The sequence below is a fragment of the Eptatretus burgeri genome, chromosome 7, assembly GCF_056783735.1.
Source record: "Eptatretus burgeri isolate ZD-2024b chromosome 7, Ebu_testis_v1, whole genome shotgun sequence".
Lineage (NCBI taxonomy): Eukaryota > Metazoa > Chordata > Myxini > Myxiniformes > Myxinidae > Eptatretus > Eptatretus burgeri.
The window spans coordinates 42040314-42055843 of NC_140967.1; the positions used below are offsets into that span (position 1 = coordinate 42040314).

The window sequence follows — 15530 nt, forward strand, 5'->3', positions numbered from 1 at the left end:
ACTCGCGATTAGTGATGTTTACAGCAATTCGTAGGTATGAAGATCAGCTATCAACGATCAGCGATGTTTACAGCGATTCACAGGTATATAGCTCTGTTGTACAGAAACCATTACGACCTGTTCCAAGGCAAGGCATTTTTCAGTAGGCAGAAACAATATGGTGGATTAACACACCTGCAAGGTGAAGGCGGGCTTACGAAGGGTAAGTTTGTTTTTTGTTTTAATTTAATAAGGCCGTTAATTATCTTCAAAAGGGGTGTTTAAATATACCCGATTCCCATGTCATCATTTAGGCATTCTCTTGGAGTTCCCTCAGTATGCATGCAAAGTTTTGGGCTACAAGGTTTCATCGTTTTGGAGTTATGGAGGAGACACACTGACTGACTGACTGACACACACACACACACACACACACACACACACACACACACACACACACACACACACACACACACACACACACTGACATTTATTATACGAGGGGGCCCGTTGGTCCATTGGACCAAATTTTCATTTGTATTCACGGCCTTGGACATTTTTGCTAGTCTGAAAAAAAACAATGTTTCCCAGCCTGGAAGCCTTGGAACCCTCATACTAATAATAATTAGAGGTCTTTCGGGGTCTTTGTGGCCTTAAGGGTCTAGGATGTCTTAAAGGGTCGTCAAAGGTTGAAGGGGTCTCGGCAGTCTAAAAGGTCAAAAGGTACATTCCAATAGTACATCATTAATAGACTACGTAGTTGAGACACAAAAAGCATGACACACATACACGCACGCGCGCATGACACAACACTGCAAGATGAGACAGCCACTGAGCTTGGGTAAGTGCTGTCACTTGCCGGGATACTATTTTCTCACTGCACAGGAAATAGACAAAAAAAATGGAAACACTTGGGTAAACGAGGGAAAAAAGCAACGGCTTCCACAAAGGCGTGTCCCATGAGTTGATTAAGCGAATAACATGCCAGCATGCTTAGGGTCATTCTAAAAATGCTGCACAGGCCTGGTTCTGTTCCGTTCTTGCATATGGCAGCTTAGCTGCCAGGGTTGCTATCATTTCTTGGAATCACGGCTGTGCTGCTGATGCTGTGCTCCTCCAACAGTACACTGGTACTCATTTCACCAACCTTGGAAGGATGACAGGCTGAGTCAACTCAACCTGGTGTTAATTCAGCGGAAAACCGGACTCAAACTCAGGACCCTAACTACGAAGCCAACACCAGGCTTACAGGCCTGGTTACCTATAATTTTGGCTCACATGGCTGCAAGAGGAACCCCCCCCACCCCCAATGCCCCCAACCAAAGAGCACGTGTGGTCGCCCAATGGTTTGTGAGCATGACACTGATGTTATCCATTTGTCATGGCCTTCTCAATCACCAGATCTGAACCCAAGCCAGCATTTTTGGGATTTTCTGGAATGGCTCACACTGTGGGAGTACCTCCTGTGCTGCTGCGCTTCGCAGGGCAGCTCACCAAATGACGGGATTGGGGCTAAGCCTTCAGGACATCCCGGGGCGGGTGGTTACAATTACTGTTTGTCTGGTCGCTCTGATGGTTATCATGCCCAAGGTGTTGCTGTCGCTGTGTGCAATAAGCCGACTCCAATGATAATTGAGGTAACACCAGTCAACGAGCGTATTATGAGACCAGATTCATCACTCGTTTGGTGTCTTTTCCCTGCTCTCTGTATATGCTCTGACTGAGGCAAGTGATCTCACCGTGAAGGACACATTCTATGCCTCGCTTGATTCTCTGGTTCATCAATGCCCCAGGTGAGATGCTCTTCTCGTCTTGGGGGCTTTCAATGCATCGACTAGTACTAACAGGGATGGTTATGAGATGTGTGTTGGTCCCCATGGGTCTGGAAATGTGGACCAGAATAACACTAAGTTCCTTGACCTTGCAAGACGTCATGGATTGAGGGTGGCTGGTTCATGGTTTCAGCACCCACAGGCTCATTGCTGGACTTGGTATTCCAATGCTGCTGGTGTCACAAAGGAGATTGACCATCTGCTCGATGATGGTCACTGGAGGATTATCCAGAACTGCAGGGTCCATTGGAGTGCTCAGTTCCTTCAATACTAACTTGTTGCTTGTTGTGTTGTGGCTTGTGTTGTTGTGGCTTGTTATGTTGTTATGGCAACCTTGGTTGTGGCAACAGGATTGTTGTGGCAACTCTGAAGTTTCAGCTTAAATCCAGGAGAATGGAACAATCCCAGCTTCCGCTGGATGTTGGTAAGCTCAAGGATGAGAGGGTAGCTGAGGAGTTTGTGAACAGGCTGAGAGGCGAATTGGGGGAGGGTGTTTCGGGGAATCCTGAAGAGTTGTGGAGTGCCTTCAAGACCACCATCCTTGATGTTGCCAGTGGTTGTCTTGGAACTGACCGGAGGGCGAAGAAGAATTTTCTCTCTCAAGGGACACTGGACACCATTGATCAGAGTTGCAGGGCCAGGCTTAATGGCAGAGCTGAGCTGTTCAGGGAGTTGAGGTATAAAACTGTACGTGCACTGAGGATGACAAGGAGGCCTCTGTGTGAGGAATCTGTGAGGCGGTAGAACATCACCTGTGGTCAAGTGAGTCTCATCCTTCTTGCAGGACAATTCGCACATTGCGTTCATCCAAGCCCATCCCTCGGTGTACTGCAATTAGAGCGGAGGGTGGTGGGCTCTTGACACAGGAGTCCGAAGTGAAGGACCGCTGGGCCGGTTACATAGTGGCTGTACCAGGCTGACCCAACAGCTGTTGAGTTGGATGTCAGGGGTGTTACTATCCCTGTTGCTGACCCTCCAATCAACTGTGATCCACCTTAGTTTGTGGAAACACAGACTTCGGTGAACTGGTTGAAATGGGGTTAAGCTCCTGGGATCTGTGGCATCCATGCTAAACTTCTCAAGGCTGGTGGAAATGCTGGACTCGTGTGGTTACATGCAGTTCTGTTCTCTGCCTGGAACACCGGCATAATTCCAGCTGACTGAAACAGAGGCCTTGTTGTCCCTCTCGAGAAAGGGAAGGGTGATCGCCAGGACTGCAACAACGTCCGAGGGGTGACGCTGCTCTCAGTGCCGGGCAAGGTCTTAGCTTGGATAATTCTTGCTGGGGTTCGCCACCATCTGCTTGAACACCAGCACCCAGTGCAGTCAGGCTTTACAACAAAGAAGTCAACAATTTACCATATCCTTGCTATTTAGGTCCTCACCGAACACAGACAGGAGTTTTGGTAGAGGCTGCTTGCAGCCTATATTGATCTCTGCAAAGTATTCGATTCACTAAATCAGGATACCCTCTGGAGGATTCTCGGTCTTCATAGGGTACCACCAAAATTGATCAATCTGATGTCTGAACTATACTGTGGCACTGAGAGTGCTGTGAGATGTGGTAATACCATCTCTGACTTATTTCCAGCTATCATTGGAGTTCATCGGGGTGTGTACTGGCCCCCACACTTTTCAACACTTGTGTATGGACTGGATTCTTGGGAAGATGTCGGAGAGATCAAGGTGCGGTGCATCATTTTGGACTATCAAGATCTCTGACCTTGATTTCGCATACGATGCAGTCATCTTTTCAGAAACTCTGGATATCCTTTTGCAGCCCTAAAGGTGCTGAATGAGGAGTCGGAGCTGCTGGGATTACGGGTTTCCTGGGTCAAAACTAAGATCCAGGCTTTCAATGACATCTTGGATGCTGCTATCCTGTCTGTACCTGTTTTGTGGTGAGGATGTTGAGGTCATGGAGAGATTCACTTACATTGGCAACGATATTCATGTCTCTGCTGGCTGTGAGCCAGAGGTCAATAGACATTTGGGTTGGGCCTGGGGAGTCATGGATTCACTGTATCTGTGCATGAGGATGAAAGTCTGAGTCTTCTGGTCCTTGGGGCTTCCAGTCTTGCTATACGGATGTGAGACTTGGACTCTGACCAGAGATCTGAGACAGACTTAATTCTTTTAGTACCAGGTCTCTTTGGAGAATCCTTGGCTATTGCTGGTTGGACTTTGTGTCCAACGAGCGGTTGCTGAGAGAAACTCAAATGAGATTTGTTACCTGCATAGTCCTTGAGCATCAGCTGCAGCTGCTTGGACAAGTGGCTTGTTTTGCTGACACTGTTCCTGCTCACTAGATTCTCTCAGCGAGGGAGCCACGTGAGTGGAGAAGGCCAATGGGCCGACCACATGCCTCAAGGAGATGGGGATGGGCCAGTTATCTGCCTGGGGGATGGCCAGATGGAGGCCTCTGGAGTACCGGCAGAAACTGGATGCAGCGACCCGCTGCTCCGGTGCATGCTCCCATACCTGACCTGACCTGACCAGGAATGATGCCTGAGACAGCGTTTTCCACCACCATCAAACAGGTGTGAATAGATTGAAATTCTCATGAAAGAATGGTGCCACATCCCTCCTGCGGAATTCCAGACACTGGTAGACTCTATGCTATGGTGCATATGGGCCATACTGGCCGCACTTGGTGGCCTAATGCCCTATTAAGTGACTTTACATTGGTGTTTCCATTTTTTGGTGCATTACCATATTAAGTGTACCATGCAGCAGCTCGTCAAGGAAACCGACGGCGAGAATAAGCCATTAATCAAGGAGTTTTGGTGAGCATACAACATAAAAAAACATTAAGGATTTGTGGGCGGAGGTGAGTGCCTCTACAAATGAATGCTGTGTGGAAGAAAGTGTGGCCTGAATCTGTCCACAATTTAATGGGGTTTGCTGATGTTCTGTCAATTACACGCCAAATTGTCGACCTGGCGAAGCAAGCTGGTTTTGGTGAGGTTGATGAAGAGAATGCGGAGGCCATACTGGAGTCTTGTGCAGAACCCTGAATCAATGAGGATCTCATGGCTTTCGAATAGCAGCTGGCTGAAGTAGAAGAAGAAGAGCTGTGACACCTAGATTCAAGCAGCTCACCATGAAAAACCTCAGCTAAATTCAAGGCATGTTTGAGCAGGCCATAGAACTTGTTATCGAGCAAAATCCAAATGTTGAAAAGAGCACTGATTTTAACCATGCTGTTCATGACTCCCTCCATTGCTTCAAGGAACTTTACGCAGCAAAGAAAAAAGTCATCCAGCCCACTCCACACATTTTTCAAGATGAAAGATGAATCACCAACTGCATCCACCAGCCGCACCATTCCCGCTTGTGAAGAAAGTGACAGCACAGTGTCGAGTGAAGAGGCAGATGATTCTGTGCTCTGCAAGTGACTTTTATCCAGCAATCAACTCCGTTCTTCCAGCCTCGGTTAAAGAAAGTGTCACCACCACTCAGAGATTGCAAACTTTGTTTGTTGTCTATTGTTTGTAATATTAAATGTTTCGTATGTATTTAATGTTTGGTATTTATTGATGTACATGTCCGAAAAAACACCCCAAGTACCCCCAAAATTTCCAGCCAAGAATGCATCCTCCCCCCACCCTTAATACATGGGGTTTCTATGGGGAAAATGTACTTCATTTAACGCAGTTTCACTTATCACATGGTTTTTGTGGGGATGCAACCCTTGCGATAAACGAGGACTTGCTGTACTACTTGTGAATGTCTCGCTGTGGAGGAACTCTGGTAGAGTTTGAAACAGCAAAGGGTAGCACTCCCTGGTTGCTTATTTTTTTTTTTGTTTCCATAGTCATTAGTCAAGGCTCATGGAGAATTAAATGTTTGATTTCAAGGAGTTGTTTTTTTTTTTTCTCCTGGATTTGTTCTTGTGAATTTCACATGAAGAAATATCTTTATGGAAAAATCGGATGAATGTATTTGGATTCTTGGGAATTATTAAGTTGCAAGTTAATGATTTGCAATCCACAAGAACAGTTATATTATTTTGGAAAAGTTGGGAGTTGTACAAAATACAAACTGTATTATTCCCTCTGATCCATGAGCCTCAAAATACATTCAGGTTATTTGTTTGAACTAAAGGTCAAAATTGTAATCAAATCATGTTTGTTGCTAATTCATGTTTGCTATGCTTACTGGTAGTACAATGCATGCACAGATCCTCAATGTGATGCTCTTTTCATCATTGGCTGAGTTCATGATGTGATTGTTTTGGCTTAGTTTGCACTTCAAATAGATAATTATAAATACCAACTTTCTTAGCTAAGTTACCTCTGCATAGAAAGATTTGCATGCCATCCTGGATTGAATGTCAGTCTTTTGTACCAAGACAAATTATATTCTAGGATGTAATAGTACAAGTGTGATTAGCTGTCCAGAAAGATTTATCATTTTCCTTTGATGAACATTTAGAAACAGTAGTTTAATCTACCCATTGTGGCTCTGCGTGGAGAAAAAGTTTCAGCCAACCATGTGCATTTGAAATATTGTCAATACGTGGTGGGTGTGTTATTGTCTAAATTGGTCAGTGCTTGTATGTCTAAACTATCCATTTACCTTTGTTAATACAGATGCATGTTCTATAGATGAAAGGACTCTGATTCAGGATATAAAGACTCCAGCTCAGACTGAGATTGCCAGAATTTGACCACATCACCGTGCATTCAGTTGTGATGGATGTATTTGTTAAATTAGGCATGCTTCTTCTTTCATATGCAGCTCATGGCTGCAGGAAGCATAATTTGCTGGGGACACAGCGCTGTGGCGCTGATGCAGTGCTCCCTGTAAAGGCGCTGTCACACCTTGACGATTTAGCCAGCAATGGCAACGTATAAGAATGTATGTAAAACGTTGGCGCACGCTGAAATTTTGATGTCTTTTTTTTTAAAGTTTTGGTCGTATTTATAACGTGTTGGTCGTATGCATAACATATTAGTAACGGGCACAGAATGTTTTGTAGTCTTATAGATAACTTATACCAACGAATGCTTAGCCTGTTGTCGGCGTTCACAACCTATGCCCAACGATAGTTTAACTTAGGCATAGCGCGCTGCACTATCGCCGACTAACTCGTGGCGTAGCCTGTTAAAACCTGCCGCACGCCGATTTGAATCATAACCGCCTGAGAATTGAAAGTGTCAACCACGCAGTCACACCTTGACGATTTAACCAGCGTATGCCGACCTATGAAAAATTTGCCGAACCAAGCTGGCACACGTCGAATACGTTATGGGTAAGATGTGTATACGTTAAGAGCACGCTGAAAAACGATGAAATACGCTGTAATATTTCGTGGTACGTTTAGCACATCGTGAAATTTCAAGCATGCTGAAAATTTTACGACGTACTCGCCGTATGACTCGCATGTTCCGCTACGCTGGGAATAAGTTGTAGGCGCGATATACGATCGTTGACACACGTCGACACAAGTTCCTTGTAAGTTACTCATAAGTCGAAACACGTCGAGGTAATGTTTAGCATACCCGAAACTTATTTTCTCCATCAAGGCACATTTTCTTTTTTCTCCTTGGCTCCGTGAAGGCACGTGACGAAATATCTGAAGTTGTTGTTGTTGTTTTTTATTTTTCATTTTAGTCTATCACGAATTTTAAAATATATTCGGACATTTGCTTTGAAGTTTCGACATGACAATATCCTCAAAGGATATTGACGTGACAATATCCTCAAACAGAAAATATTCACAGAGGAGGAACTAAGAATAAGACATGAGCAAACTGAAGAGGCAATCGGACGTGATGTAACGGCACGTGACGAAATATCAGAAGTTATTGTTTTTTTTGTTTGTTTTTTTTTAAACGCTGCCAATACGTCATTATATGGTAGCTGTAAATTAGAAACACGTTCAGTAAGTTCTGTGGTTGTCCGGAAGACGTCAATCAAATACGTCTACATACGTCAATATGCGTTGGAGGTACGTTACACACAGGTTCAAAGCACGTTACCCATAGGTTAGAAATAAGTTTTGGGTACGCTAAGCATTACCTCGACGTGTTTCGACTTACGAGTAACTTACAAGTAACGTGCCTCGACGTGTGTCAACGATCGCATAACGTGCCTCGACGTGTGTCAACGATCGTGTAACGTGCCTACAACACGTTACTCATAGGCTATAAATAAGTTTCGGGTACGCTAATCATTACCTCGACATATTTCGACTCATGAGTAACTTACAAGTAACGTGTGTCGACGTGTGTCAATGATCGCATAACGTGCCTACAACTTATGGCCAGCGTAACGGAACGTGTGAGTCATACGCTGGCATACGTCATAAAATTTCAAGCATGCTAAAATTTGAGGACAACCTCAAAGTACAACGATGAAAGCCAGCGTACTACGATGTATGGAAGTGTTTTTCAGCGTGCTCTTAACGTATACAAAACTTACCCATAACGTATTCGACGTGTTCCGGCATTTTAGACAAATTTTTCATAAGACGGCATATGCTGGCTAAATCGTCAAGGTGTGACAGCGCCTTAAGTTAGAGCAGGAATTTGTAATTTGGCCAGATTGCAAGCTCATCAACTCCACAAAGGACACCGTGGCATCTTTAACGTGCAACAACTTATGCCAGCAGACAGCATGTCCAGTTTAATGTAAATCTGAGGCACGGCACCACACATCAATGAATAACCCTGCCTGTGAAACGTTAGGACGACAGTTTATTGCTGGGCCTTGAATCAAACCATTCTACTAGTGGGCATACTACTCGGCTATGCAAAGATTTATAAACCTCAGTATTTCAGTGGGACATGAGAGGCATCAGGCTAAAACTTTTAAATGCAAAAATGAATTTGATGTTGTTACATTTAAGGAAACTATTCTCCACTTGTTTCTTACAGTTATTCGGGAAGAGTTTGAACGACTTGGCACATGTTGACAGGCAGCGATTGTCTGCACCACTTTGTGCCAAACTTCCCTTTGTGGATACGCCCAGAACCCACACACAGTACCAGCCCAAGCCTTGACAGCAAAAGTGTGAAAACCAATTGCAAGAATCGTCGGCGAGGTAGCTGGAGGGTTATGCAGCTCATATCGACAAATCCCCTTCTGTTCCCCCGTCCCCCTCCCCCCTCCTTTCAGCTTATCCCACATGTCTTTTTCTTGCCTTTGATTTGGACTTAGGTGGTAAACACGTCCATATATGGATGTTTTCTTCCATCGCCTGCAAAACCAAGAGCCTGGCCGCCTTTAACCTTTACAGACTTTGTTGATTTTAGTATGGAACTCCCAATAGATGTTGCCTACTTTTAATCTGTTTTGGTGTAACTGCTTTTACTGATTTTGATTATGGAGTGAAGAAATTAAAGGGATGGTGAGCAACTGCATGAGTTGTTTAATGCATAAATAAGACTGCTGTGGTTGTTCTTGCAACTCCTGGTCACCTGTAGAGCAGATATTTTGCTATAATCTCTTATAGGTTGATACATTTAGTAGACAATTTCTTATTTTTCTTAAAGTTCATGCTAACTTATCGCTATTCATATGCTCCTTTTTACCCCAAACCCACACCAAGACAGACCAGAATGCTGGTATTACCCCTATTTAAATTTTGTAATGCGATGCAGGAGCCTTACCTCGCTCTCTTGACAGAGCTGCCGTGGGTGAGTTCACTGATCTGATGTTATTGTGCTGGTGCTGGGGTGCGTGTCATAGGTTCTAGCTTATGCTTTGAATGACTGGGTTCTGAGTGAGGAGGGGGTGGAAGGGATAGAAATGGGGGAGGGGGAGTTCATAAACAGGAAGATTAGCTCTGCATGGCTTCTTATGTTTGGTTTAATTTTTGTTTCACAGAGTTAATATTGATTAATAAAGGTTTCTTGATTTGCGTAGCCACATCACTTTTTTGCAAATGATGATTTATTAATACTTTTTTTAACTTTACATAAGACATGCTTCATGTCATTTAATTTCATAAAGAGAAAAAGCAGAAACAGAACTTTGAGCACACAGTAATCTTCATTAAAATACAATTAGATATATAGGAGGGTCATGAAATGTAAAGGAAACTCGTTAATCAATTTGAAGTCTCTTTTCTTGAACCGCAAACTTTTATAATTCCTCAAAGTAATCTCCAGTGTATTGAACTTTTTAAAATTTCAATACAAAGTCGAGGCTAATGGAAGAATGAGGTGACAAGAAGGTAACACATTGACAACGAGGCAGTAGGACAACATGCTGCACAGATGAGGGGATGAACGAAAATGAGAGAGGGAAGAGGGGAAAAAAATGTAACAACCTGCAACCAGATAGGCAGAGGTAAGTGGGTGTTTGGTTAATGATGATGTAAGGTTAGGGTTTGGAGAAAGAAAGAAAAAAAAGTGGGATCAAACAGACTGAGGAAAGATGTTCCACAAACCAGAGAAAAGGGGGGAAAAAATGAGAGGTGATGAGCATTGAGCCTATACATTGGGAGTTTTACAAGGAGTGGGTAGTTGGAAGAATCCATGTGACCTGATGGGATTGCGAGGTGATAGGGGTTGAGGTTAAAAACAAAAAAGGCCTCCAATTTGTCTGCGGTGAGAAAGCAGTCGACTATGCTTCTGATTTTTTTTTGTGGGAAAGGCCGATGATAGTGAGAGATGTGGATTCCATAGCATCCAACAGTGACAGGTGTGAAGCAGGGGTGCCAGCTCAAACATGAGAGCTGTATTCTATTGAGCTAAGAATAAAGGCTGTAAAAAGTTCTTTCAACCTTCCTTCCATTGAGACAGTATGGGCATGCAAGATTTGTCTGCACCGAAAGATGTGTTTCAAGTGTTGGACTATTATCTGATTCAAGGCAGCAGAGAATGAAGGTGCTGATGTTGGTGGAGTGTGAAATTGAATAGTTTAATGAGGAGCCTTCTGCAAAGAAAAGGGCATCGGAGAGGTCAGTGGATGTACGAGGAATAGGATTGGGTTCAGGTCCCTGCTTGAGGGCATTTCACCCTCTAATAGGAGAGGAGTTTAGAGTATTCCATCGAAAGCTATATGTAATGACTGCAAAATCGAGGCAATCAGCAAGACAAGAAAGGTGGCCTCACATTCTAGTCAGGAAATTTGGCAAGCAGAGCAGGGTGTCAGACTGTGTGGAATGCTTGAGCTTTGTCCAGAGACATGACTCTGACCTCTTGCTTGAGTTTTAATGCCTCCATCCATTGTTGAGAGGATCAGCAGCAGCATATTCAAAGTTGATTGGCCATGACAGAATCCAAAGTGATGGTCAGAGATTATGCTGTTTTAGTAAAGTGAAGATGACGTTGACTGTGATGATTGATCACATGTCTTTGCTTATTATTGGAAATTAGTTTAACAGACCTGTAGTTGAGGATCTGTTTTTCTTCCCTTCTTCTAGATTGGAGTGATGTTAGCTGTCTTTCAAGTGCAGTAGATGGGAGTTAGCCTCAGGTGAAGCATGGGCTGAACAAAACAGATGGAGGATAAGTATGAGAGCAGCATCGTAGGATTTCAGAACACAGGGCACTGATGCTATCTGCGGCTGTTACCAAGGCCGAGTCAAAACTGGCCTGAACTTTGTCTACCTTTGAGTGAACATTTAAGTGTCTATGAGGAAAATGTCTGGGGGGAAAACTGATTTGTTGGCATGGGGCGAGGGGGGGGGCAGAAAGAGATGTGTTGACCACACTCATTTTGGAGGAAGACAGCGAGTTAAGACGTTCAGCCTTGTCTTTGGCCGATTCAGCTTTCAAGCCATACTTTTGCAAGTCCGAGAATACCATTTGCTCAACTATGTGCTTTTGGCCATGTTCGGCTCATCCAGTTTCTGACATCACATTTCTTTTTGGTGCTCTTTTATCTTCAAAAACATAGTTGCGTGAGCTTGTGTTGGCAGAGTAAGGAGAGTGTAATTGTCCCATTTCCAGGAAACCAGCTTGGTTGTCCACAGTGGTGGTGGTGGTGTGAAGGAAGTAAACCATGCATCTGCAGGTGTTTATTGAGGATGGGTCTTCACAAATAACCCCCTGCAGCAAACATTTGTAGTCATATTTTAATGTGATGGAGCATGGTCATGAGCTTGCGCAGATTGTAGTCCTCTGGTAAGGTTGACAATTTTCATTTTTGCTCTGCCTCTAAATGCTGTAACTGATCTTGCAACTGACTTGTTGACATTCTCTACAAGTCCTTGTGAGTTTTCCTTGCATCATGGTTCTGTGATGTTCATTTCTTGACATGCCATTTGTTCCTATTTACTGAATTCCATCATTGGATACAATAAACCACTGGTTCATGTTGTTTGAAATGTGAAACAGATTTTAAAGGATAAGTGCATTGCTTTCAAATATTAATATGCAAACAAACTCTCAAAATTACAAATTTGCTGAGTTACTTTTCAAATGACCCTTCGTCTGTTTACCTGTTATTGAATATATTTTGCATTTTTAATATATGGCCAAGTCTGACAGGATTGTGCAGAGGTAGAACACTTACCTTTGGGCTGCTCATTCTGGGTTTGACTCTGAGCCTGAGTATAAGCTGTCAGATTGGTGTCTTGCAGGCATGGTGTCATAAAAGTGTGCCGTCCTTCAGATGCAAGATAAACTGGACGTCCCATCTACAAGCATTAGTTGGTGGTGGTTAAAGATCCCACAGTGTCTTTCATAAAGAGTAGGCAAGTTATCACCAGCACCCTGAACAAATTCCAAATTCCTGCCACCTACAATCAAACGTCATGCCTGGCCTGCCAGTTTGCAAAAAAAAAATGAGCGAAAAGTGTTCCCTGGCCGATGCAACAAGGTGGGAATAATTGGAACCCTTTAGGTTGAAGTAGACGTCAACTTTTTAATGAACTTCATGATGTGTTGAAGAAGAAGTATCTGTGGTCCTTTAAAGAAAGTTTGACTCATTATAGTGAAAAAGATAGTTTATAAAAATTGATCAGTCCAGGATTGTATTCCTCCGCCACCAAAGGCATGTTTTTGAGTTGACAGTCTGTGATAATTTTTGTTACTACGATAACTTGTGAGCCACTGAAGGGATTTTTAATGATGCAAAGATTAACTGATTTGATTTTGGGTTCAAAGGGTCAAAGGTCATGTCACCTTTATCTGAAAGCAGATTTTATTTACAATGATAACTTGTGAAACGCCAAAGGGCTTTTGACCAAACTTAGTAGGAACACTACATGGCCAAAAGTATGTGGACACTTGCTCTTCCAACATCTCATTCCAAAATCATGGGCATTAATATGGAGTTGGTCTTTGCTGCTATAACAGCCTCCACTCTTCTGGGAAAGCTTTACACTAGATGTTGGACCATTGCTGCAAGGATTTGCTTCCATTCACCCACAAGAGCATTAGTGAGGTCGGGCACTGATGTTGGGCAATTAGGTCTGGCTCACAATCAGTGTTCCAATTCATCCCAAAGGTGTTCGATGGGGTTGAGGTCAGGGCTCAGTGCAGGCCAGTCAAGTTCTTCCACACCAATCTCTACAAACGATTTCTGTATGGACCTCACTTTGTGCATGGGGGCATTGTCATGCTGAAACAGGAAAGGGCCTTCCCCAGACTGTTGCCACAAAGTTGGAAGCCAAGAATCATCTTGAATGTCATCGTATGCTGTCGTATTAAGATTTCACTTCGATGGAACTAAGGGACCTAGTCCGAACCATGAAAAACAGCCCTAGACCATTATTCCTCCTCCACCAAACTTTACTGTTGACACTATGCATTCGGGCAGGAAGCATTCTCCTAGCATCCACCAAACCCAGATTCGTCCATCAGATGGTGAAGCGTGATTCATCACTTCAGAGAATGTGTTTCCACTGCTCCAGAGCTCAATGGCAGTAAGCTTTACACAACTCCATCCGACGCTTGGCATTGTGCATGGTGATCTTAGGCTTGTGTGCGACTACTCGGCCATGGAAACCCATTTCATGAAGCTCTCAACGAACAGTGCTTGTGCTGATGTCACTTCCAGAGTCAGTTTGGAACTCGGTAGTGAGTGTTGTAACCGCCGACAGACAATTTTTCACGCTACGTGCTTCAGCACTTGACGGTCCCAATCTGTGAGCTTGTGTGGCCTGCCACTTCACAGCTGAGCTGTTGTTGCTCCTCGACGTTTCCAATTCACAATAACATCACTTACAGTTTACTGGGGCAGCTCTAGCAGGGCAGAAATTTGATGAACTGACTGGTTGGAAAGGTGGCATCCAATGATGGTGCCATGTTGAAAGTCACTGAGCTCTTCAGTATGGCCCATTCTACTGGCAGTGTTTGTCTATGGAGATTGCATGGCTGTGGGTTTGATGTTACACACCTGTCAGCAATGGGTATGGCTGAATCCACTAATTAGAAGGGGTGTCCGCATACTTTTGGCCATGTTGTGTTGCTGTACCATAATGCAAAGATGAACTGATAAGATTTTGGTGCAAAGGTCATGTGACCTTTAGCTGAAAGCAACAAATTTTTACCCTCCCTGAAGGAGAGGGTATTGCATTTGGGTCTGTTTGTTTGTCTGTCTGCTTGTTTTTCCGCACAGGACTTTCGTGTTTTTCTCTGCAATCTCTTGTCGGATCAAGACAATTTTCACCAAAGGTGTGATAACTCATGTGCAATGTTTTAATCATAATTATGACGTCATATATCAGGTGGTGTTGCAGTGATGGTGGAAAAACAGAAAAATGTTGGACCTCGATCTCTGAAACCACACCAAAGAAAATATTGAAACTTGGCACACGGCGAGTACTCCTCATGGGGAATGTGTGATTTTTATTTTGATGATGTCATTGGTGCCTTCATTATGATGTAAATGCACCACATGTAGAACGTTACATCTGATCAGTATGAAAATATTTGAGGGTCATCTAGGGATAAAATGGTCCACAGAAAAAAATTTGATGATGTCATCGGTCACGTGATTCGGCAGCCATATTGTTTAAAAAAAAAACCTTCAAAAATCTTCTCTGAAGTGGCTTAACACATCGAGGCGAAACTTTACATGTATGACCGCCTATCCATGAGCAACAAAAGCTTCACACATATGTCATCGGTCACAGTTTGTCAGCCATATTGGATTTACCCTAAAACCTATAAAAAAAATCTTCTGAACACCTGGACAAATAGAGGGGAAACTTCACACAAATGTTTGTTATTTTGTTATTTTGTTATATAAATTTGTTATTAAGGAATAACTGAGAGGCGACATGGTTTGGCAGCCATATTGGATTGAAGAAAAATATTAAATAATGTTTTCTCTGCAGCTTAATGAATCGACGTGAAACTTCACATTTATGATCTAGTAATGATGCGGAATACATGTTTTAAATTTTAACTTGACCGGCCGCATGGTCTGGCAGACAGAATTATTTAATCTTTTGATTTGCGTTCTTTCTGATTTAAAAAATTTTTTGAATAAGGTTCACTTGGCTATGCCTGGATGGGTTTGAGGAGTTTGAGGGTTTGAGGAGGCTACATAGGAGTAGCAGCTGAAATGCGAATCCTATCCAGGTTCCTCCTGATGACTTCATCTTTGCTATTGCTTGTTCGGGTTCCTTCTGATTACTCCAATGCAGAACTGTACTACCTATGTGGTCTTCCATTTGATTTGAATTGAAATTATTTTTATCCCATTCTGAATTCAATTGAATAATAATTAATAAACTCGAAGGGTACTCGGTAGAGTGCATACCTCTTTCCCGTAATGCTTGATCCACAAGAACATATCTGGCCCAATACA

General features: G+C 43.3%; 1 protein-coding gene across 1 annotated transcript in view; it reads left to right on the top strand.

Moving 5' to 3' along the window:
* LOC147023107 (uncharacterized) overlaps window positions 1-12120 on the top strand; it is a 107500-nt gene extending 95380 nt beyond the window's left edge. Inside the window, exon 15 of the mRNA XM_085888167.1 lies at window positions 8696-12120. Coding sequence (XP_085744293.1) covers window positions 8696-8733 — 38 coding nt within the window. The 3' untranslated portion in view covers window positions 8734-12120. The remainder of the gene's footprint in view (window positions 1-8695) is intronic.
* The last annotated feature ends 3410 nt before the right edge of the window (window positions 12121-15530 follow it).